This window comes from Bactrocera neohumeralis, chromosome 4 (assembly GCF_024586455.1).
Source record: "Bactrocera neohumeralis isolate Rockhampton chromosome 4, APGP_CSIRO_Bneo_wtdbg2-racon-allhic-juicebox.fasta_v2, whole genome shotgun sequence".
Taxonomy (NCBI): domain Eukaryota; kingdom Metazoa; phylum Arthropoda; class Insecta; order Diptera; family Tephritidae; genus Bactrocera; species Bactrocera neohumeralis.
Genome location: NC_065921.1, coordinates 89,346,316 through 89,368,366, shown reverse-complemented (window position 1 = coordinate 89,368,366; position 22,051 = coordinate 89,346,316). Strand labels below are relative to the sequence as shown.

The window sequence follows — 22,051 nt, the reverse complement described above, 5'->3', positions numbered from 1 at the left end:
CAACACGAACGAACAACGAATGCGCGAGTGACGGCAGCAAGACAATATTGTTTAGCAATTGCCAGCGCTAGCCGAGTGATGTTTGTGGTGGCAAAATCGCCACACTGCCACTCACCGTGTGCTCCACCCCCTTGCAGGCCGTCCAACTGCCAACAAGCGAACAGTGACGCATGCGCAGCTGCTGGCCACTGCCAACGACGGTTCTTTCCTTGCGTTGTGTCGCTCGCGTGCAAATTTAATAAATTTAAATTAAAATTGAGACAAAGTAGAGTGTTTTTTCCTACTGGCTGGCAGTCTTTTTGCCTTTGTTTTCTTGCATTTTTAGTTCTCAATTAAAAGAAATTGATAGCTCTGAATTATGTACAAACGCGCGCGAACGCCATGGCTGCCATGTCGTTCCTTCTCATGTTCGTGTGACAGTGATTGTGTTCCTGTCGGTGTTGGCGGCAGCGGAGTGTGCAGCGCCAAGCGGGTGGTATGGCTTTGTAGCGACAGCCAATTGACATAAATGAATGACTTGAATTTTATGCAAATTTATGTGCAAAGATTTCAATTATATAAATATGTACATATTTTTATGAAAAGCTCGCACATCAGCATGAAAATCGAAAATAAATCAGTAAAATGACAAGTAAGCAGCGGTAACTTATCAACGCTCTAATGAGCAGAACGTGTGCGAGTGTGTGTTTCGAAATAAATGTTTTCTGCGGGAATCAAAGTGAGAAATCAGAATTTATTTATAACAGTTCAGTAAGCAGTAAGCGCTCCTTTTTGTATCTGCGTCAACTCACAAAAGAAAATAAATAAAAAGCGGCGAAACAAGGCAACGTGACATTCAATATTTTTTGCTTGCTTAGCGAAGTCGCGCACCGCAATGCGCACGCGTTGTTGCCAATTTTCCATTGCTAAGTTGGCAAGCACTTAACATTTAACTATCATACTTATATATATATTCTATATGTAGGCCTGTTTTTCCTTAACTTTTTAAATGACTTTTGTCACTAAATTCGAAATAATTTAATTGAGCTCTGTTTGCTTTGTTAAACTGCATTACTTTGTATAATGTCAATATTTGAAATGAATAGCGCGGCGTGTTAAACAATTTTATGTTTTTAATCGCACTAAATTCATATTTTTATGCAAATCGTATGCTAGTGCTTAATTTTAATTGCTCTACGCATGTCATGATTTAATATAAATTAACTTAAATTTATACATATTTGTTTTTGTTTGCTCTTTGATACGCATACCGTCTTGATATTTGGTTTTAGGCGATTTAGGGTGCGGCTGTTGTTGACATTAAAAATTGAACATACCGTAATTGCGCTGATTTAATTGGCGCTGGTAATAATTTGAATTTGATCAAGGCGGTAGAAATGTTGCACGAATATTACTTCTATAATTTACATATGTGTTTTTTTGAAATTTCAGGTCAAATTTTTGAATGTGCAACTGGTCAGGCGTGAGCTAAGGAAGGTTTAACGTGCTCAAGGCGGCAAAAAATAAACTCGAAGTGCAAATAAAAAGTAATATTTTTTCATTAATAATGTACACACCCAAATATAATATTGGCAATATGTATGTATAAAAAATATTTATCAAAACTAACACATCTTCAGTGGTGTCGACAGCCTTACTGGTATAGACGAATGTTGCAAGTGTAGTATGTGAAATGTTTATAAACCTGTTATGAAAAACATTAGACTAGCGATTTTTCGAGCTTGTAGATTATGAAAAAGACCTCAGGTGTCAAATTTTTTTTTTTGAAATCTGACATTGAGTTGTATTTCGAAAACAGAGAATGAGTGGAAAGTATTATTTTAAATGGCTGGCTACAGTAAGGAATAGTCAGAAATAGAGGTTTCCTCCAGTAGTGGCTTGCACCAATAGAGATTTCCGCCAGATATTCTGCTCAGTATATGATGCTTTTCGAAGAGGTGAAATTCCTGGTACTGTCCTAAATAGAAAAGAATATTTTTTTTTTATGTTTTCAATTTTTTTTTAATAAGAGATTAGAGGCCTCATGGCATTCATTACGTGTTATGGGAGCGCATGTTTAGGAAGTGCAAGGCAGAAATATTGGCAAGAGTAATTTCTAAAATTCTACAGTTAAATTCTCGCAAGTGCTACTACACAAAACTCATTAACACCCCTGTTCAGTGGAACACAAAAATCGATTTGCTCAAACCTAACAGAAATTTCCCGAAAAAAATTGCATAATGAGCTAAATTTCCTGTGTATATGCAGACACATATATTATAACGGTAAATGCGAGTGCAAACTCCCCTAGAAAGCCGGCATTTATAATTCGATAACCCCTTTGAACAATCGTAAAGCCGAACGTTGTGCTCAAAGCCCACATTGGCGTGTATGTATGTGTGTATGTGGTGTATGTGCGCGAAGCCTTTGAGGAAATTAATTGCAAAATCATGCAAAAATGCGTCGGTCTTCGGGGGTTGCAAAATTTCGTTAATTAGTTCGAATGGCGGAGCCAATAAAAAATAAAATTATCCACCAAGCGAAGCTAGCAAATAATTAAAAGCAAAAATAGATGAATTTATTCGATTTTTTTCGCCGATTTCGTCGCTTCCCCTCACCCGGCGCCTGGTTTTTTGCCGATATATTATGATATGTGCGCGTTTTGAGCTGTGTGCTTCTTAATTACGATTTTGTTCTACATATTTCCTTTTTGTGACCATTGTTTTTGTTGTTATTATTACATTTTGCTAGTGTTGTTGTTGTTTGGACTGGGCTTTCAACTTCAGTGCGTGCTCAATTGGGGAGTTTTTGTAAATGTTTGTGTCGGGTGCTGTTTTCCAGCCATTATTATGATTATTGCTCGATATCCTTTGTTCTAACAACTGCTGTTGTTTTTGCTATTGTTGTTGTCATTGTTTTGCGCTAATTTAACGAAATTATGTTTGGCGCTTGACGCGCGTCGTCATTATCCTGCCGGCTACTAACCGCCGTCACTGCCGCGCTTCCCGAGCCTTTGTTGCGCTGTTGCCCGTGTGGCATGCCATAGAACTGCCGCTTTCGGCGCACCTTAACCGCGCGACATGCATTCGCTTGGCCAAGTAATGAATCATAAAATATGAATATACAAAGTGTACTTACGAACTGCTGAAGTAGACGGCGCTGCCACATGCGGAAAGGGCGATTGTTGGCAGCGCGGCGGGGCTAGAGCCGGTCATAAGTATTTCGAGTTTAGAATTTTAAATTAAAAGCAAATACACGCTTAATGCGAATATGCGAGCTCATTATGAGTGTGCAAGGCGAACACGCACACATACACACATTGACAGGATGTATGTAGGTAAGTCATTCGCGGATACGGTGGTAAGCGTCGCTTAGCTGTGCGGGTGTGGGGATCAAGACCTCGAGTTTTAGACTAATAAAGAAGGGTTTATTGTTTTAGGGGTTGCAGTACACATGTGCTTGGTATTGTTTTTCCTTACCGTTGTTGTTGCATTACATTTTGTTATTACTTTTTCAGCATTTATCCAATTTATGCTGATGTTGTTGTCATTGCTGTGGCTGGCTTTGTTGTGATCGCTGCGTGCTCATGTGTAACACGCGAATTTCATTTCAAACGCCCACACTCAACTCAGCTCGTACCACAACACTCTTTCCTTTTCCTGGACTGCTTGCAATCCTTCCACCTTGTTCGTACTGTCGCTTCGCTTTGTTGTCGGCAGTCATGTGTAGTGAACAAAGTTATACTTTAGCTCGAACGAATATATTTATATACTAGACGCCGATAGTTATAATTGAAGCTATCGAACTCTTGCGCATAACCTAATAAAGATAATGGGGCCATTCGGCATTTAAATTTTCTTTGTAGACCGCTCCGAATGTCTCGATTTCTGTTGACTATAACTCGGTTGTCGACATTCTGCAGGTATTTCCCAAAATTTGAATAGAAATCTGTGGAGCTATTGCAGTTGCTCAAGTATTGTGGAGAAATAATTAGTTCTATCTCGATGAAGAAATTATAATTCTGGAAAACTGAAAAGGGTACTCACTATTCATACTATAACAGAAGTTTAATATCGACTGTTAATCCAAAAACAATCGATGAATCTCACTTGGACAGATATTTATCTTTTGTGGTACCCATAAACTCCGAAAAAATGAATCTCCATCATCGACCCTAGCAACTTTGCAAGGTTCGCTAAGGGTGCGTCAACCGAGATATTTGTCTAGCAAAATCCGAGTAATTGAGGAGAAAGTGATAGGATGACTCCACCTCTCCTTCCTGCATACAGCTTTTGCAAAAAGCGTTTGATAGAATATTTATCTGCACCGCGTGTGAACCTAATGGACAGTGTCCAGTCAGAACAACTATAATTGTTGCGACATTGACTCTGCGAAGAGCCAACAGTTCGGATGTCCTCTTACGGTTCAGTCTGTGCCAGAAGGAACTCGCAGTAGCACAAATTCTGGTCATAAATCAGCCCCTCCTGAGCTTCCTGGAGTTTCAACGGCGGAACGCAAGCAGACATCGGAAGACCAACTCGACTCCAAATGGATGAAATTGGAGAAAGAGTGACATACCTATAAAGCGCATCGTTTCCAGCGATTTCGCTTTGACCGGGGACCCATTACGTGTCGAATGTGGAAGAAACTTGAAGCTTTGCCAATGAAGTCATACACTCATTGATTAATTCCGAGGGGACAGTCAGCGAACTCAAAACCAAAATAGCTGGACTGTCGTAGTGAATGCACACCACTGTGAAGAAAGCTGCACTTTCAAGCAGTACATCTACCGCAGCCACCTTCGCTTGAAAGACGTTGAAAGTGGTATGGAAGTCTGAAACTAGAGTTGATGGAAAGCTCCCGACCGAAGGCTCGATCCATCCGTGAAACAGCTTACTGGTTCTCTATTCTAACGGCTTTGCTCGACCACTAATCCTTCGTAGGTGTGTGAACTGCGAAAGAACCGTCAGGAGAATGTTCTGCGTTGCAGTGATTTAGGTTGGAAGGAATGCAATGAAAGCAATAGAGAATTTCTGTGTGACCACGCCCCTCATATACCCACTTATACTCTTCATATACCTACTTTTCCTTCCAAAAAGCAGTGCTTGCCGCCAAGCACCTACCAGCTAAGTACAAGTACTCTAGTATGTCTGCTGGTGCAAAGTGGACATTGTCAATGAATGCCGTTCTTAGGGTCTCGATTATGTTAGTAAAAAGTCAGATCTGTTCAGTCGTTTTCCATAACTATAAACTTATTTTTTTTTTACCGAAAAGTTTACCTTTGTATTATATTTTCTTTAACTGGTAAAAGCATGTACTTCTCAGCGGGTTAATAAATACCAGACCATATTGCTTTTCTTAAGATTTCGGATCCTAGGTCATATATGTACATATGAGTATATATGTTGATAGCGAACATGAGTAGACGAACTTGGAACATTAACACGCCAGTACACCATCGCATTATAATCTAGAACTTGTAGACCTCTGTAAAGCAAGTGGTGGTGCGGCAAGGTGTTCCGTGGCAGGATTTCTTTCAGCTGCCGTCAGCAAATGATTTTCCAGCGTTTCTGCGTAGCTTTTCCCATATTAAATTTAATTTCTATTATTAAAGTGTTTTCTTTTTTTAACTTTTTAGCTTTGCTGTTGGCATTTCTGCCCTGTCTTCCGAACTGTTTTGCACGGCTGCGACCTGCTTTTCCTTTGCAACGTCATTAGTTAGTATTTTGTTGTCTTAACAATCCAATTTCTCATGCATATCTGCCACTAACTGACAATTAATCGGCTATTCATGCATTGTAATTGCCGTGCTGCGCCAATATTATTGATGTCAGCACACCCAAACACACACACACGCACACAGCCATAAATAAGTTTGCATATTTGCACTAACACACATGCGAGAAGAGAGAAAAAAGTTTAAGTATATGTCCCAACTGCTAAAAAAGTTGCTCTACTTCCTGTGCATGGCTAAATTATTGTGGTGCCAATACAATGTAAACAAACACACACACTGACACACCGGCAGGTTGGCTATCGATCGTTGACGTCGTTTAATAACAACTTATCATAACACGGCAACAACAGCGGCGGCGGCGACGGCGGCAGCGCAGTCCATAATGACCAGAAAAATTAATGCTGATCACCGTGATATGCACACATGCAGCAACAACGCAACAACAACGACACCAACAAGCATAGACTAATAATAGCAACATCAGTGTGCAACGAGTTGCTGATCAGCATTCGTTCGATATGCCTCACACACACACACACGCGTGCGCAAAGGCTTTTGGCTGTGAATATGTCTGCGGCTCCGTCCAAATGTTCAGCCACGTCTACATCCATGTCCAGTTAAGAGAACCGGTATAATTATTGTTCGGCTGCATATGAGAACATGCGAGCGCCTTGTTTCGCCACATTTGAGGCATCGCTTCGCTGAAAATCGCAGTTAGAATATGAAATTATCCGACACAGCTTTGGCTTGGTGTTATTGTTGTGGTCAACTTTATTGCCGCAACTTTCCACTTGTGGCAAATTATTCATTTTAATTACAAGTATTGTTTATTATTAATGCAAAGAAAATACTGGAGGTGAAAATGAGGTGAAGTTTCTCTGCGGTGTCCCGCTTGTTTCGGGCATATGTGACTCGAGATAGAAGGCGAAGACGGATTCAACAACTTACGATCAGTCCCATGTAGTCACCGCGTCCGAGAGGATAGATTCGATATCCATTTTCGAGTGGATCATCGGTCCCCATTGAGGCAGTGGGTCATCCGCCTTAGCTTCTGTTTCGAGTATTCTGAGTACCACGAGCCATAGCTTATGCTTCTTTTGTGTGTCTGATAGGAGTACTAATGTTTGCCGATTAGGCTCCTCGGTTTGCCCCGGTCTAATCACCCTTCAATCTTGCGTGGGAAGAAAAGGATTGCAATAGTGAAACATTTCTACAATTTCAACCGGGGTAGAAGGTTCGATGCCGCATCGAGATCCCCAATTTTGTCACCGCCACAAGCCGTGCTCCCTTTCACACTTACTCCCCCACTTTAGCTACCACCTTCTTATAGAAGGCACTCCTTACCAACTTGTGCATGCTGAAGTGCCGCCCGGCCCTCTTGCATCTAGGCGGTGGTTCACGATTTTCCCTAAGCATCTTCATAAAGACAGTGGAAATAGCAGTCGCTTCCGGATTCCACCTTTCATGGGAGATGGCTGTATTTTGCTGAGTCACACAAATTGTCAAAGTCAAGATTAGCGATTTCTTCATCGGTGAATACTTTTTCAAAGCAGGATTTCTTCACCTCTCAGATATATGGACTTTTCCCTTTTAAGCCGCTTAATTTTTGGCCCATCAGATGCCTGATTAAAATCTAAGAGTAGTATAAAGTCAATCTGTATTTTCTGATCAAAAATTGTCAAAGTCATGTTTCTTCATCGAATATTTCAGTCTGTACTATCAGGTATATGGACTATTTCTCTCGAGTTTATTAAATATTTGGATTTTGAGAACTCTGCCTATGCTTTTGCTAGGTAAGAGTCTAATAAAGGGTAATTTGATGTACTAAATGCGCTTATTAAGAAACGCCTGTTTTTCTTCCGAGTTGAAAAGAAGCTAAAAAACAAAGAAGTATGGATATTTACACAAATACATGCGCTCAATGCAACAAAAACGTCATTACAACTACAAGCAGTTGAAAATTATGCTCAAGTCAATGGCATTCAGAGTTGTGGGTTGAGGGGTCGCCACTTGTAGAAAAGCGAGCGCAACACACAACGTAAAATTGAAAGAGTTGAGACGACAACAACAACACGCAATTCGGCAACGACATCAACAATGAAATCGAGCCATGTAAAGGTTCGACCAACAGAGAAGAAGGCTAATAGCACAGAAAGGATATGCAAGCCAGGCGCAGCCCGACCGACCGACCGACCGTCAGCAGTTGCACGTGCTGGTCAGTTGTGGTGGGCGCACAAGCAGCGAACATATGGAGGTCTACAAGGCAGTAGCAAAGCTCGCGTCGCTGTCATCAACAACGCCGACGACATTTCCTCGTTGAAACCCACAGCCGACTGCAAGGAATGCAACCGACACAAGCAGACGGACATACCGACATGTATGGAGTGGCCGGCCAGGATAATGCGAAATTATGAGCAGACAGAGCTTCAAACGTGTTGAAGAAGAAGAAAACCGAGGAGAAAGCGCACGAAAAGCAGACGAAAGCGAGGAAGAAAGCAGTGAAATAAATTGGGAATAGCGAGCGGCAAGTACACGAACAATGCAGGCAACTTAACGCAGTGCATAGGCAATGTGGACACATTAACTACTCATAGGCGCACACATACATATGAGCTTATCACATGTACGTGTGTGCGCAAGCAATGCATTTTCCTTGCAAATTTAAAGGTGTTTCCATTGGTGAGCAAAAGAAAAGTGCTGCCACTTATTATTGTTATTGTTGGCACACACTTATGTTATACATTGTATTTGTGTTGAGCTGATATGTGTAAGCATATGCATGTGTGTTTGAATGTGTATGAGAGCCGAAGGCGTTCAGTGCATTTAGTATGCAACGAAGTACAGAGACAGCTGTGCTTGGATAATGTGGCCGTGTAGCATTCGGTTCGTCTAAGCTTGTTGTCGTCAGCTGCTACACCAACACCAGCAAATAGCAACAATAACAATAACAATAGTTATGCAGGGAATAGTGCTGCCTGCTGGCAAGTGGGTAATTTGGTAAATTAAGAATTAGAGACACTGGCAGTGTGTGGGTGTTAAACGAGGGCGGAGAAATACTACTTTTGTGAGAGTACGGACCTAATGTTGCCAGCGGTTCGCAGAAATATCGATTTTTGTTTAGAAAATTTGAAACGCAGGCAAATAAGTAATTAAAGCAATTGAGTGTAATGAATTTAGTAGCGAAAATTATTTTCAAATTTTAGTTGAGGGCTAAGGGTGGCTCGCAATCCGCCGCTGCTAGAAATACCCAATCGTTGTGGTAATGCTAACTGTTATACAATCGGTTCGTTTTGTAGTTCGTTACAATTCGACAGGGGACAGAAATAGGACCGATTTTCTTCCGCGACTGTACTTCGGAGTGTGCGCACACCCACTGGATTCGGTAGAGGGCGCTTCTAGCAAACGAACCAGCGGCTGGTCAGTTGTCTCCGAGCACCTGGAGAGTCAGGACAAACATTTTCGCGCAACGTGTTTCTCTAAGTAGATCAAGTCGAAAATGCAGGTTCGTTAGAATAGAGGTACGTGATTAAATTCTGTGTGAAACTCGGTAAATCTGCGACAGAGACGTTTTATATGATCAAGCAGACTTACTCCGATGCTGATGTAGCAAGAAGTGGTGTGTTTCGGTGGCACCAGGCCTTTTTGCAGGGCCGGGAAGAGATCGCTGATGAATGAGCAAATCCAAAATGAAAGCGATGCTCATTATCTTTTTTGACATCAAAGGCATCATCTACCATGGATTTGTTTCTCCTCGACAAACCGTCAACGCCAAGTTTCAAATGGAGGTCCTTAAAAGACTCAAACGAAAGGTCAATCGGGTCCGACAAGACATCGCAGCCGATTGCACCACCACAGCGTTTCTTGTGAACAGCTATCTAACCAAGGCTGGCATCCCAATGCTTCCGAAACCGCCCTAGAGCCTAGATCCCCCAGGCCTTTCCTTGCCTGAAGAGGACGATGAAAGCAAGCATTTTGAGACGAAAGAGAGGATCCAAGCAGCATGCACCTCGGCTTTCAAGGCCATTCCGGAGAATGCCTTGGAAATCGCGCTGGCAGCGCAGCATCGACGCAGAAGAAGTCTAAATTGTTCAGTTCTTTTACTTTCCGGACAAACCCTGTATGGTTATCGAAAACTATGTAAAACACGACAATAATTTTTGTTTTATATTTTTTTCTAATAAATATTCTTCTAAGAAGTGTTTCAAATAAATGCCAAAAAATTGGTTTTGATATCTTTCGGGTTTGTTGAGCTTCTTAGAAAAGGCACGCTGCCACACCTTGTAGCACAATATGTTCAAAATCTACATTGACCTTCCCACATCTGCGCTTTATGTTCTTGCATGCACTACGCTTTCTTTTCCATACAATTCTTCGTCTTCCCCAATTTCATATTGATTTCGGAATACCACATTTTCCTTATCTTGCAACTTTCCTGCTTCTGCATTTGCATATTCCTTGACTGCGCTCGCTTTCTTGCCGCTAGCTTCGGTCAAGCGTCGGTGTAGTCAGCGCTGCATTTCGGTTGTGAGACGATTTACCGGCGTACATGACCAATTATATAGTTGAAAGTACATACATAAGCAATAAAGTGTCTATATAAGCACAACTACACCTACACACACACACACACACATACATTGCAATGTGTTTGCATGAGCCGCCTTTGAGCCACCCTTTGCCTCACAGCAAAAGGATAATTAATGAAATTAATGCCTGGGTGTGAGTTGAAGTGCGCAAAATATTCGATAATGTTTGCATAAAATGTAAATTCTAAAATATGTGAGCATTAAGTAAGGCAGCGCTGGCGAGCGAGTGCGCCCGCTGGGTCGGAGAGTGAAATGCGCAACATTTTGCAGCGGGCGAGCAATGTTCGAGGCGCTGGTATGGTTAAATGCACTGCTGCACACACACACACACAGGCACCCACATGTGCAGTTAAATGTACAGTTAGCATTTGAAACTTTTTGTGCGAAGGTGGCAAAGTTTGCAAAATATATTTGCATTCTGCATTTGTCGGGCTAAGCGCAGCACGGAGGCTGAGTGCGGCATGTGGCGGAGACAAGTCAGGCAAGGATAACGTAATGAGACTATGGCGTGTATGATTGCGGGCGTATGTGTGCGGGTGTTTGTGGGCAAATGTAAGTGTTAGCATGCTTTTAGGGGCACATAATGTGCAAACCAGGTTTAATGTGGGTGTGTTCGCTCGAGCCAGGCGCTCCTTGCGCTGTGCGCTGGCATTGAGTGTGGACACATGCACATACTATAACAGTTATAAATGCATACATGGACGCACGAAATGAGGGCTTACATACAGACGTGAATAATGCTTTGGTAAAGTAGTTGCGGGAAATTCTTTACGAAAGTCGCAAGATTTGTTGCATGCATTAAGGTGTGGAACCAAATTCATATGAGTAGATACCGAGCGCTTGGCTTCATTTTATAAAGTAGTTAGAGTGTCGAAGACGATCAATAGCATAATTCTGGACTTTACACATATGTATGTATATATTTTTTCCTTTACCCGCAGGCTTTCCAAAATGCTTTACTGACATGGCGGAGGGCTGTGAGGAAACAGAGAGCCAGCCAAGCAACCGTAAAGCCGATAACGCGCCGACCATGCTCGGCACTGTCCTGCCATGCGAAGCCACCATTACAGCCGCCTCACTCGGTACTACCTCGAACGCCGGTGGCGGGATTGTCATTAAACGCGAACCGACGACCAACTCCAGCGCCTACGTGGACGCCAGCGTACATCATTTGAGCGGTAGCATTTCGGCCACAGTCAGCCTAACCACCGCCGGTACGCACAGCCCCGGCGTCGGTACACCACCGCCGCCCACAACGCCAACGGTCACACATTTATTGGCTATCTCGCCAAACGGTTGCCGACCGACAACACCAGCGCTACAACAACAGCAACAACGCACGCCCACACCCATAACGGGCATACGCGGCACAGGTGCAACTGCATCAACAGCGGGCGCGGCCTGTTCCTCCTCATCGTCATCGTCATCTTCCTCATCTTCCAATTCTTCAATGACTTCATCCACTTCGTCCTCATCATCGACGGCCTCGTCTTCGACGACAGCGGCTGTCGCGCCCAACTCAAATGCTAACAAATCGCCTTGCAGCATAGCGGGCTCACCGTATTCCACATCGGCGGTCGCATCTTCGGTGCGTGGCGGTATCTCGCCAACATCGCCGCCGCTCTCCTCCGTGGCGCCCGGCACACCCATCGGTTTGGAGGCCAGCAACGGTAGCTGCGGTTCGACTGCTGCTAACGGTATTGCTGTGGTAGGTAGTGGGTTGACGGTAGCGCCAGCTGCTGCGGCGCCGGTGACGTCGTCAGATACGCTGACGAACGCCATATCGCCGATCACAGCGGCGCAACACCAACGTACACCTTCGCCAAGCGCTGAGCCGACGTCATTGCTGCCACATGTGACACTGAACATCAAAACTGAATCGGTAAGTAAAAATTTTGATTATCTGTATTTGGCTGAGAACTCCTTTTAAGTGGCGAGTGGAGCTGATCTGTCTCAAAAAATATTAAAACGGTGAAATGGGAATGCTGCTTTGAGGTAACGGTCTACTTTGAACATAATTAGCAAAAGGTAGCAGTTGCAGTTACCAGAATTTGGTTAACATTTTCGGTTCTCACTGCTTTAAAGCCTGCTTGAGATGGAGCTTTTTGTGTATTTATCTGCTTAAACCTTCTTTCCATTATTATGACAGTTCAAGGGTTCGTCTGGGAATAAAATAAATTAAAGAAGGAAAAACTGTCAACCCTTTCACGTGTCTGAGCCTCTTCTAACCTCTGCTCACTTCAATTCACTGGAATTAACTTCTTAAGTATAGCCGCCTACTCACCTTTGCAATCGCTTCCCCATCACCTCGGCATGCTGCACGAATTCCGCTTGCCACAAACAACACTGCGTAAACTGAAATCGGAGCCGCTTGCGAGCTACCTTTTTTCGGCCCGTCAAACTACCTGTTTGGTGCCATGATTTTGTATTTATTCTTCCAAAGTCATTTGCTGCTGCGCCGCTTCACTTTGACTTTGGCCTGATTTCGAGCTCCGAATGTCGTAGTGCGCGCATACGAAATATAAGCAAATATTTCGAGAAGGAATACCGGCGCGGCTCACCTCATTTGGAGCGCAAATAAACAACAAAACTGAACGCAGCAATCTTAAGCCACCGCAGAAAAACAGTCAAAAATGAGTTCTTCTCAGCGCTGAGTGAGCAAGAGAAGAAACAAAGTGCCGATAATTAGCGAGAAACGAGTTAGAACGAGTTCCATGCCGCAAATTTGTTGAAGCGCGCTTTTAAATATTTGACTTGGCACACTTACCGGTGAAATCTTGTTAATTGCACTGTTAAGTTGGTGAAATAGACTAATGTGACCAGCGGCAAAAATTGCATGGAAGATGTGGTAGCTTTGTTAAAAGCGCATAGAGTTTACTGTGCTTTGTTTGAATATGTATTTGGAATGAATATCGATGGATGTGATACACTCACGTTACTTTTGGATCAAATTTTCGAAATGTTACCAAGCAATTTTTGTCAATTGCTGTCACAAACTGGTTCTGGTTCTAGCCCTCAAATGAAATGTACTGAAAGAATTGAGCCTATGTTGAGTATAGGTAGATTAAGGGTAGATTTTTGAAAACCGGTTTCTGGAACTATTAGCTTCCATCCGTTTTGACTTTTTTGTGGAATCACCAGCTGCAAGTGAGTACTTTTTTTTATCAAGTTAAGCTTTACAACACTATATTGTAAATACGAAAAGACTTTTTAGACTACCCAATATAATGATTACTGGCGGTGTTTTGGGTTGAGACTCTCTTATGTTCCATTGTATGAAATCCTGCTGAGTTGACAGTCTTTATACTGTTATACATTTAAGTCGATTCCATTGTGTATACCCGATTAGATTTGAAAACTTTTCAGAACGAATCCACGCGACCAAAGTACAGTCTCTAGTACAACCTTCTTTTCGTTCCCTTTCTGTTGTGCTTCACTACAATTTTATTTAGCACAGAATTCAGTTATTTGAGCATTTTCACACATATTAAAATATAAGGTATATTGCTTATGTGTGGTTTGCAATTGCAATTTTTTCTTCTTCTTATTATTCTTTGGCAATAGTTTTGTATTCGTTACACTTCCATGCGGCCACTGTGCCATGATCGTATGTCACTGTCAAATTCCCAACATGGCTTACTCATTAAGCGTTCAATAGCGTTGCTCGCTGGCACCTTTTCGTCCAAATAATTTCTGGCATTGCATTAAACGCGCAGTTTTTTATACCCTGAACAAAGCGTCCGCTCCTCTGGCAGTCTGTATCTACGCGAACTAGTCCCTAAGTTGTTGAGATATGGTTCTGAAATTTTGCACACGTCTTTTACTCGCAAAAAAGTTGCTCATTTGTCAGAAGAGCCGATATCGGATCGCTATAGCATATGGCTGCCATACAAACTGAACGATCGGTATTAAGTGCTTGTATGGACAACTTTTTTATTTGAAGAGATATCTGCACGAAATTTGGTACGAGTTATTTTCCCAGAATAAGATGCTACTTATGGAGAAATTGGTTTGATCGGATCACTATAGCGTATAGCTGCCATACAAATGGAACGATACAACTCAAGACCTCCTATGGAAAAATTTTCATTTGACGAGGTATCTTCACGCAATTTGGCATAGCTTATTTTCTAAAGCATCGCTACAATCTCCGAAGAAGTCGTATAGATCGGACAACGATAACACATAGCTGCCATACAAACTGTACGATCGAAATCAGGTTTTTGTGTGGAAAATTTTTTTATTTGACAAAGTATCACCACGAAATTTAGCACGGTTTGTTATCCAAGGCAATGCAATAAATATCCGAAGAAATTTTTGAGATCGGAACACTATAACATATAGCTGCCGTACAAGCCGGATGAAAGTTCTTTTTTTTATTTGTGAAAGGTATTCCAGCTTCGGTGTAACTAAAGTTAACACTTTTTCTTGTTGTTTTTTCAATTTTTGGTCTGCTGTTGCACGGCTGAATCGCTGATTTGTGCGAAAGTTATGTGCGCATGCGCGCGATCACCGCCGCCACCCACTCCGCTGCACCACGAAGCAGCACCACATTATTTTTTGGATTGCACATACATATATATGGCCAAATATACATACATACGTACATATAAAGCTGTTTGACCATTTGGCTTCGAGGACATGCGAATTTTATTTATTGCTGACAGTTACAGTTATTTGGTTATTTTGGCTGCAATTCTTACCAACACTCGCGCAGCTGTGTTGCTTGTTGCTTATTTTTTTGTTGTTCTCCTGCGGTTGGTGTCGCGCTCATTTGTTTGTTGGTCGCGTCGTGGTGCAGCAGTTGTTGTTATTGGCGCTTGTTGTTATTTCTTAGCATTTTTTAATTGTTATTTCGCTTGGCGCTCGCAGGCTGCGCACAAAATTGGGACACTGCAAGATTTGTTGTTTTCATTGCCAATTGCCGCTTGCCGCGTGCAGCGGTAGCGGCGTGCGCCTTGGCTGCTAATTCGCCGCGCTTTGGCCCAGCAGACACACACACATGCATATATATGTGTATATATATACCTAGTTGGCAACGCGACGGCGAAGATGTGGAGGGTAATCCATTTTTTCTTGGTTTCAGAACAAGAAAAAAACTTTATATGTCACACGCTGTACCTTCGATATGTTTGTTGTTGTTTTTTTGTCTTTTTTTATCGATTTATATATTCCATGTAAAATAATTGAAATAATTTTCGCATTACAAGCTTTGGCTTTGTCCCTCAATTGATTTGTGGCTGTGCTCATTATTTTGGCATGTTGCACTCAAACATCGACGCCCGTTATGCGCCCAGCGTCGCAGCTGGTGACATGCAATTTATTTATTTATTTAATTAATCACTTGTGTTGGATAATTGCATTTTTAATAATCTCGATTCAGTATGAAATAGCTAAGTGCCTTAGCGCGGCATTGCCGAGATATTAAGGCTTTGCATTTACGCGCTTATATCACCGTTGTCCATATACATACATATATACATATAGCCAATTGGCATGGCAGTCGCTTATGCTTGCGAGCGCTTATGACGTGTTGCCCGCTTTGCCTTATTTGTTGCTGGCCTTCGCTTAATTATTTAATTAATCATGCAATTATCTGTAATTTTTGTTATGAAGCCATTTTAGTTGGTGATTATAAATCGGCTGTGTTCGCGGCGCGGCGCAGCGCTACTTTTCCCCATGCCCAATGCACCTTATATAGTATATTGCTGCCACCGCAATTTTCTCTTCAAATGCAATAACAAAAACAATCAAGACTACCGAGTAATTATTGCACGCCAAGTAGAGTATGTATGTGTGTATGTATGTATGTATGTGTATCAGTAATGGTGAATTATTCAAGTGGCCACCACAAGTTATTGCATGAGATCGATATCGTTATTGTTTTTGTTTGAAAATAAAGAGCTTAGAGTTCCTCAAATAAATGGATTCGTAAATTTCACAAGGTTTTAAGAGACTACAGGGTTTTCCTCGGGTAAAAAGCAGCCTTTTTTTTAATGATTTTTTTTCTCATATAAAACTTAAATATTTTATTAGAATTTTTTATTGTTACAAACATACACTATTAGCAAAGAAATTTTGAAATTTATGAAAAAAAAAATATCTTCAACTCTGTCATTGCGACGCCATTTCCGGCGACCCTTCAGAAAACAGATGCGCCCGGGTTGGCAGGACAACTCTTTAAAGGATCAGCTAAACTGAAAAAATGCGTGTTTTAGTTAAAAATGTTAACCTAGTACTTGGACGAAAGAAAAAAACTGAAAACTATAATTTTACCAGATATTTTTACAAAAAAAAAAAGAAAATTTCAATGAAAATTTTTCGGTATATTTTTTAGAGACTTGTAATTGACAAAAGTCCTTCGTCCAAGTCTTTAAGAATTTTATCTCAAAGACCGGTGTAAAATTTCATTAGGATTGCTTAAGTAGTTCTCGAGAAATCTTGCCAACCGACTTCAAAAACACAGTTTCGAGAAAAAACTTGTTTAAGGACGGCGCACTGAGCCTAGCTAGACTCGAGCGCAAAAGTTCTCAAGGCTGTATCTCCGAAACTATTACTCCGATCAACTTGAAAACTTAGGACAATATTCCAGAAATGTTGTAGAATTTTATAAGACAATAAAAACATTCGATTTATTGAAACCATATTATTCACCCAACTCAAAACAAATAGTAGTTCGAGAAAAATGTGCTAAAACGATCCGGTTACCAGAAGACTAATCACCCTATAACTTCAGAAATAATTTGAATTTTGAAAAATTCTTTTTGGCAGACATTTCTGAATATCTAATCTATCGAGCTGTGTCAAAAAAAGAACTTAAAATTTTTCAAATTTCGAGACTGGACCCCTTAAGGTTGTATTTGAACAGACTTTCAAAAGTAGAGTCCTTTAGGTTTATAATATAATCGGGTCTTTGAAGTTTTCTTTCAGGATCATTAACATAACTTCCTAACTGAAGATCGTATCTGCCATTTCGGCTTATATATACCAGATCCTGCATTCATGCAAGCTTACCTTCAATAACCAAACTTGTAGACAACTTATTTTACAACTAGAGCAAAGCAATACAACCTTTCAACCTTTATATTCAGTTCTTTCGAAGAAAATTAATTAAATTAAACTTGACTGTAGATCAATCAAGTCTTAACTTAAATTTCTCGAAATCTGGCTCTTGAAATCCTGTAAAAGTTTGTTTTAAATTTTTGGAGTAAAAGTTTTGCTTCTCGAATTTTGCTTTGGCTTAAAAAAATAGTATCTTGCTCATATCAAATCGCAACATTTTCAGCCTTTGTCCGATAAAGTAAATTTTCGCATTCTACTTATAACACTTATCCATTCTACAATATTTACTTAACGCCTTTGCAGCCTCAGAAGGGTTTCACAGGCGTGCCAGCCAAAGCACAGACCAATATAGATACATATAAACTTGCTTAAGCGCCTAATTAATTGCCGATAATTGAGCGCTTTGCAATTAAGCCGAAGACAAATTTTTATCGCAACCGTCAGCGTCGCCATTGACAGCTGCCCCCCGCCACCACGCGCGCGCTCGCCTTTTCATCTAATCGCCTGCAATGTAACTACTCGTGTACGTGTGTGCCGCGCACATCTGACCGCCAATAAGCGCGCCATTAGCTCAGCAGATAACTGCGCGGTGGTGGTCGTGATGGCTGACCATAAAAAATTTTGTGTCTACATTTCCGTGCCAATACCTAATTGTTAGTCATACCTTTGGGTAAACAATTTAAATGCGCGTTTCTCTATTTTTGGCGCGGCAGTGACAAAAAATGCATGCAAGACACAACCACCGCTGGAAAACTACATGAAAAGCCAGAAAAAAGAATGCCAACACAAACTCAAGCGCGCTGTGTTTGCAGCGTAAAAACCGGCAATTATACCAAGCTATAATAATTATAAAGGCAACAATAACAAACAATAGTATAGAAACGAATAGAAAGAGGTAATAAAAAGGAGCCAAAAAGGAGTTATGTGTGAGTAAGCCAATATGCCCGGTGATGTGGTAAAAACTGGATTTGTACTGGCGGTAGCTGACGAGAGTTCTCCGACGAGAGAGCGCGGACAGTAGGAAAAATTCGCGAGGTTAGAGAAAAAAGAGACCACAGCCACAAAATATTGGTAATCGCGCTAATGAAACTGTCCAAAATCAGAAGACTGGTGCAGGTACGCTATCTACCAACCGTGTGAGAAATTTTCTCCATGACTCCGCCGTTTTTCCAACAGGCTCTGCTTCCCTAAATCGTGGTAACCAAATAGCTAAATCGAGCGTTACGTTCTTTCATTTCGCTGCAGTCAATCGGTCCGCCGTTGGCTGTGCGCTCTACTCGCGCGCTGGCTACTCAGTTGGCGTGGCGCATTGGCGGGGGGTAGCCAATCAGTGTTTGCACAGCTTTAAGTATCGAAAAAGAAGGAAGCAAAAATAACTACATAGTGCAAATGATCGATTTAAGCCTTGAAAAGCCAAAACGCCTGAGTGTGCGGCCCAAAGTATCGTCCGAAGTAGCAATACGTAGGAAAGAGAGAGAGTCCGGCGGAAGACGTGTCGCTAAGGGGGAGCCGGCTAATGGCCACAGCGCACAAGCAATGATGAATAGCATAAACATTTCTGGGACTTAATTCTACTCGACGAAACAGGATTTGCGCCCTGCTTAATTGAGCAATCCCCCGCCGTTGCAACGCGCCATCTAGTGGCGCGTAACGTTGGCGTGTGATTTCGCCAGAACGCGCATACAAATGCCTACATTTTTGTTATTATTGTATTTCTTTTATTAATTTGCAACATCATTACTGTTGGTGTTGTTGTTGTTGTTTTTTCGGATTTGTTTTATTTGCTGGCCTGTTTATATTGCCTGTACTCATTTGTAATTAGTAGTAAAGTGGCATGTTCGGCTCAGCAGCTGGCTGCCACAGCAGCAAAAGCGGCAGTGGCAACAACGGCGTACACTTTTTGTTGCAGGCGGGAAATGAGTTTGCGATTTTGCCGTTTTTGTTGTTATGCATTTGTACATTTGCCCACATTGTATTACCAATGCATGCAGTTGCCTCTTGCCGTTGTTGTTGTTATTGTTGGTTGGTCGGTGGCAGATCATTTGGCTTAATGCGTTGCTGCGGCTGAAATTGCAGCTGGATTTTCTAGTTTGCGACGCTCGCTCGCTTGTCATTATTAAAAGAGCTCGTGTTGTTGTTATTGTTGTTTTCGTTGCTTTGAAAATGTTGTTAATTTTAATGTCCACTTGCATGCGCTTGCTGTTGTTGCTGTTGCTGTTTTTTTCATTTTCGTTTTGATTTTGGTGTTTGCGCTTGCTGTTGTTGTTGTTGTTGCCGCTGCTTGATTGTAAGTGATCATGCGTTCATGTGGCGCATTACTCATTACTCAACTGGCAACGTGCGGCAGCTTAGCGGTCGACAGCGACACACATTAAGTCTTGTAGCACGGTGTGGCGCTTGAACGTTGCACACTGGTGTCGGCGATAACTCTGCGATTTCATTGGAAATAAATCTGACGATTTTTTCGATAGTATTTTTGTGTTTACTGAATTATTTATGTTTTTTTTCATATTTTTCTTTCTGTTTATTATTCAAAGTCGCTATATGGATTTGAGATACTAATTGGTAGAAGCATGCGAAAATAAATCCAAAGAAGGGCAGATCTGTAGTATATAGATAAGTCCGTTGAGATCTTAACTGATGTCATCGATAGGTCTTTCGGGTGTCGTTTTAAATATACTGAGATTCCTTATGAAACAAATTTTTTTGCATTTAAAAAGAGTGGCTTCTAAACTAGAACGGAAAATGTTCTACGGATCATTCTGAAAAACTTTGCCTAAGAAGCTATGGGTCTTCAACCGGTTTCGAGCCAGCTATCTATGAGGCGAATTGTTTTAGAGATCATATAAAATTGTTCTTCAGTCACAATCAAAATGTTTGTCCTTGGCGTTGCCCTGATGGAACACAATTCCTCTCCTATTATATTATTCCAAATGTAAACACTTTGGGCGATTGTTTCCTTCAGACGGCCCAATTATTGACAGTATAGGCCGCATAAAGATAGCTCATAAGTAGATAATTCCCTGCCAATTCCACCAAACACGCAGCACGTTTTTTTATGATAACCCATGTAGTTCCCAAACATTAAGCTCTTCTATATGCATCCTGATTTAAAAGGACTTCCATTATTTTACCGCTATTTTCGACAAATGGGCTTTCAGAGGAGTGCAGCGCGTTTTTGACATCACAATGATGGGAACGGAATCGTTTCCGAAAGTGCCCTACTCTACATGTTCTATATTAAAGAGAAATACCAGAATTCGCTCTTGCAGTTCTCTAGCTTAGCGCCAACCTTTCCAAAAATAAGACAAGTCAACACAATAGAATCTAGTCTTAACCTCAATAAATTTGTTCAGATACTTATTTTGGACAAATACAACCAACGATAAACATATGTGTGTCCAAATGGCGGATATATAATTGCGGCAGAAATAAAAATTAGTGACGGCTTGTCAAGTCAATCAATTAAATTTCAAATTCTGCCGTAATTCTTGAGCGAAACTCGAGGCATTCTTCGTGTGCACGCGAGTACTTACGTTCGACAAAACACGCCGTAAACATTGCAGACGTCGTAAAGCCTTGCGCGCTTGTTCCTAGATCGCCTCAACGTGCAGTTCCTGGTTGCCTACGAGCGCCAACAACAACAACCACCAGCTATCGCGAGCTCAACGCGGGGCGCAGTCAGCAAAAACGGCTGCAAATCGACCAAACTCGCAATCCGCGGTCCGTCAATACAGCGTCACTCAGACGGCCAGGCGGTCGGTCAGTCAGTTCGATTAGTCATTGTGACGCGGCGCGCATGCGTCCATCAAATCGCCGTCCAGCTGCAATGTGGAGACCCTCTCGGCTGCCGGCAATTTGTTGTTGTAACACATTAAATGCGTTTTTATTGTCTTAAAAGGTTGGCAGGAAAACAAACGCGCGCACACACACATACATGCATGCATGCATGCAAGGCTGGCCAAGAAGTCCAAGCGCACATAGGCCGCAAGAGGCGCTGAGCAGCGGGAAGAGGTTCGAAATTTGTCGAAGACATTTCGTTGCACATTAAAAGCCTTGAACAAATGTTGCCCCTTGTTTTTGCTGTTGTTGTTTTGTTTGTTACGTTGCTTATTGCCATATTCTTATTTATTTATGTGCTTGTTTTTGCCTTCGTTGCTGCTGTAGCTGCTGCAATTGCTATTACTGTTGTTGTAATTTGTACGTGAGTGCGAAGCGGATTTGCTGGTGGCCGCTGCTGCACATTGTGCGGGTGTGCTGCGTCGTCGATCAGCGTCGACCGACGGACTGGGCCAGCTGGCTTCTTGGCCGTTGGTTTCGCGTGGTTTTCTGCGCTGGCCGAAGGGACCGTTCGTGCGCTTGTGTCAATAAAAATGTTCGTCTGTTGTATGCCAAGGGAACCGGTTGCTAGCTCATGTCTCGCTTCTCTTGTTGTTGTTGTGTGTTTTATTTTCGCTTTGCTGGTGTGTGCCCGGGCTTTGTGTGTGCCTGCGAATGAGCCACATATGTCAATTCGTGAAAATTTGACATTTGCATTTGCGTGCGTGCATGCGTGCGTGTGCGTGTCTAGAATGGCGATTGCTTGCCTTTTAAGGTATTTTATGTGCCTAGAAATTAATTGGATTTCCAATGTACTTATGTACGGTTCGTGTAATTAAGCTAAAAACACTTAGCAGCTGTCACTGGG

The 22,051-nt window shown here is 41.9% G+C and overlaps 1 protein-coding gene across 8 annotated transcripts in view; it reads left to right on the top strand.

The window, feature by feature from the left end:
* Positions 1 to 22,051, top strand: part of LOC126754802 (hormone receptor 4) — a 156,128-nt gene that overhangs the window by 37,034 nt on the left and 97,043 nt on the right. For 7 of the 8 annotated variants that reach the window (XM_050466934.1, XM_050466935.1, XM_050466931.1 and 4 more), the window contains one exon: positions 11,244 to 12,184. In XM_050466934.1, the coding sequence (XP_050322891.1) occupies positions 11,267 to 12,184 (918 nt within the window). In that variant the 5' untranslated portion in view covers positions 11,244 to 11,266. Of the gene's footprint in view, positions 1 to 1,431; positions 1,527 to 11,243; positions 12,185 to 22,051 lie in introns of all 8 variants that reach the window. The other variant, XM_050466932.1, reaches the window with a different exon arrangement.